The 3829-nt window shown below is 35.7% G+C and overlaps 1 protein-coding gene across 1 annotated transcript in view; it reads right to left on the bottom strand.

Moving 5' to 3' along the window:
- Nucleotides 1–3817, bottom strand: part of LOC107717632 (ribonuclease inhibitor-like) — a gene marked incomplete at its 3' end in the record, with an annotated part of 6168 nt that extends 2351 nt beyond the window's left edge. Inside the window, exons 1-2 of the mRNA XM_016524444.1 lie at nt 3705–3817; nt 813–986 (exon numbers count right to left, since the gene is read on the bottom strand). Coding sequence (XP_016379930.1) covers nt 813–986; nt 3705–3817 — 287 coding nt within the window. The remainder of the gene's footprint in view (nt 1–812; nt 987–3704) is intronic.
- Between the last annotated feature and the right edge of the window lie 12 nt (nt 3818–3829).

The raw sequence follows: 3829 nt of genomic DNA on the forward strand, positions 1-3829 counted from the left end.
CCACCGGTACAGCCTGCTCTGAGCATCGTTATGCACATGCTGCGCACAGACCACGCAAATAAAACGCGTGACGTTTAAAGTATGCATGCATAACAGTCCTGAGCGCAAGCTGTAATGATTTTCTGTCGGCTGAATGAACATATCAGTTTGCTTTCTCACATTACATCTTTAAATCTGCAACTTCGCTGACTAACAAATGCATTAATGTGATCAGCTGGGTATAAACTAACATGACATTTAACATATGGCTTGCATGTTTTGGTCACGTTTTAACCACTGGAGGTGCTACTAATGTTTGTGTCCTCTCAGCCTTGATAGCAAACATACTGCTGTCCTTTCTCCACTAAAAAATATCGGCATGGATTTTTGCCGATAGCGATAGTTCCCGCAATCAACTACCGGTGCCGATTAATCAGCAAAACCGATGCATCGGTCGACCTCTACTACAGACACACACAGTCAGATAATTTACAGACACAGACAGTCAGATCATCTACAGACACAAAGACAGATCATCTACAGACACACCCAGATCATCTACAGACACACACAGTCAGATCATCTACAGACACACACACAGATCATCTACAGACACAAAGACAGATCATCTACAGACACACCCAGATCATCTACAGACACACACAGTCAGATCATCTACAGACACACAGTCAGATCATCTACAGACACACACATACCATCCACAGACACACACAGTCAGATCATCTACAGACACACACAGTCAGATCATTTACAGACACACATCAACATTGTGACCAGTTGACTGTAAATTATCTTTTATATGTTCTTAATACCTCAGTATCTGCAGCTTACAGTTTAGACTCTTCAGTCCATCAGAGAGCAGCTTCACTCCTGAATCCTGCAGGTCATTGTTACTCAGATCCAGTTCTCTCAAGACAGAGTTTGAGGATTGAAGGACTGAAGACACAATTTTACAATGCTGATTTGAGAGATCACAGCCAGAAAATCTAGAAGAGATTAAATCAAATTTAAGAAATAACAAAACAACAGACATGTACAGAGGGTTGCCAGTTTTCTGCCCTCAGGGAACGGAGGATGACATGATCTGAACATTGAATTATTTTGATAAGATGAGCTCCTGAGAGTGAGATAATCTGATCATGTTATCATTCAGATTTATTCATATCCGAGATAAGATGAGCTCCTGACTGTTTATTCAGCTAATGAATATTTAATATTTTGCAAAATGTAGCAAATATTTCTGAAGGTATAAAAGTTATAAAAGTTTTGAGAGACTCTCCAGACAGCTGTGCATTTATTGCAGTTTATTTATTTTGCTGGATTAAGTCCTTACTGCTATATTGTTAATTTAATACATTTTTGTAGTTTCCCATTATTTGGTGCTTGAGTTGCATTCGTTTGAGTCAATCGTGTTCACAGGCACAGTAACTTTCTTTGCTTTATTTTGCTTTATTAACTTTATTCAACGTCACATTCATTCACGATCAAATGAGACATGTTGAATAAATGCTTGCTATGTAGTTTAAGCTTTACAGTAAGAGACAGAGATGAATTGACTGAGTCACGTATGTGGAAATCAAATCATTTAAAATTATGTTAATGAATTAAAAGAGCCCTGAATGAGTGCATGTTGGGAATAAAACAGTTGAATTTAATTCTCTGTCAGCTGCTTCAGCTCTTTTAAATGCTTGTTTAAAAGTTCCTAAATTATATTAACATTTACTATTTATTTCACTATTAATCATCCTCTATGAACTTGCAGCTCTGTGGAAATGAATTTATGATGTCTGTGGGTGATTGCATTAATGTTTAAAGTATAGGTTTTGCAGGAGTGTATAGAAATTCATTGGGCAAAATACACATTATTACACACATTAACATGTTTAAAAACATGGGTTGCAATGAGGGCATTGATGAGAAGTGTCTCATTTGCTGCAGATTCACTATAAAAGACTAAACATAGCACTGTTATTACATAATAACCTATTCTAGACCACAGCCAAAACATTAAAAAGTTTATTTATTAGGCTACTTGGATGATTTATAAATCACAGGTTTAGTGCATCAAGTTCTTAACAGAAGTAGGAATGTCTGCAGGCATAATGAAAGCAACCACACAGCAAGCTATTTTACATTTAAGAAAAGACCTTGTCAATTAGCCAACATGAAGTTTTTCTTTAACCCTCATATGGTTCTCATTTTCTGTTTACACTAATGGTATTTGGGGTCAATATGACCCCAAAATTGATAGAGTAATTTGTAAAAAATATATACATTTTTAATCATACAAATTATATATATATATATATATATATATACACTTATATTTGTTTACTTCTCATCTATACATTAAAGCTGTGTTTTGGGAGATATGGAGTATTTTTGTACCTATTTACCACAAAAATCCTCAACTACACCATTAGCTTGAATGTTAAATATTACATTTTCATGAAAAAATTCAAAACAAAAACAACTGCAATAAGCAGATATGAATGGTGGGTGTGTGTGTGTGTGAGAGAGGGTGTGTGTGCGTGTGTGTGTGTATGTACGTGAGTGAGTATGCTCGTTCCACATTGCATTTGTGCTCTAGTACCAGGCCTTCATTTCTGTGTGGAAATTTTCAGATTTATACCAGATTTATTGATTTTTGTTGACAAATTAAAAAAATATATAGAGATTTTTTCGCATTTGCCATTCATTTCAATGTGGGGTCATATTGACCCCAAATACCAGATTTGTAAAAAATAAAATGTACATACCTTAAGAACAACCGAATCAACCCCAGTTTTTTTATGTGAATATAGATAGAAAATGTAGAAAAGTCACAAAATCTTATTCCACTGAGATGAGGGAACCATTTTTTTTCCATTCATTTTCAATTGGGGTCATATTGACCCCAAAGACCAGATTTGTAAAAAAAAAAATAAAATTACATACCTTTAGAACGACCGAATCAAGCCCATTTTTTTTGAAGGGATGAAGGGAACCATTTTTTTTTAACTAAGTAAAAGTTGATTGGGGTCATATTGACCCCAAGGACAGATTGAGGGTTTTAAAAAACATCAGTCTAGTTACGATTAGATTTATTTTATTTTCCGTGATCGGGATCATTTTATTTTGTCGGATGTCAAATAGATCCGTGATTAAGCGGAGCGGTCATAAGTCAAAGTAAATGATCAGAAGTGTTGTGGAGAATAATTTTGTACACAATAATGGAAAACAATCAATTTCTTCATAAGGGTCAGCTCATAATGAAGTTGACTACAGAGTGAGCAGCCGTGTTTTCTTGACATTTTTTTTCGCGGTACATCTTTTTTTTTTATGTCATCACATTAAATCGCAGCTGCTGAAATTCGGTAAAAAAAAACTGCTTACATTTACATTTTATCCTGTATGGTGACCGGGAGGGGACATGTTCAGTTCTCTTAATTTTGTTCACTTTCAATTAGTCGAGGTAACGACATCCTTATGCACGATTTCTTATGTTGAGGGAATGACATATTTTTCTTGTGGCCACGAGTTTTAAACAAACCTGCATGACCTGCGAGCCAAACTGAACCGTGAACCATTTTGCTCGACTATCTACTGTATTAAAAAGCTGTGTCGTAACTCCTTTAAGATTTTGGTCTGTTATTCAGGAGAAAATCTCTCATTTAGGATTTCATTGCTAAATATGATAGTTTAGTTAATGATTAAACACTCACAGAGCTTTTCTGCAGTTGATCACAGCTGGTATCAGTCTTCTTCTTCCCTCAGCTGATGTGTTGTATTTCTTGAGCTCAAACTCATCCAGCGGCTCCTCTGACCTCTGAAGCATGTAGGCGATTGC

Source organism: Sinocyclocheilus rhinocerous, unplaced genomic scaffold (genome assembly GCF_001515625.1).
Source record: "Sinocyclocheilus rhinocerous isolate Xijiao unplaced genomic scaffold, SAMN03320098_v1.1 scaffold4741, whole genome shotgun sequence".
NCBI lineage: Eukaryota > Metazoa > Chordata > Actinopteri > Cypriniformes > Cyprinidae > Sinocyclocheilus > Sinocyclocheilus rhinocerous.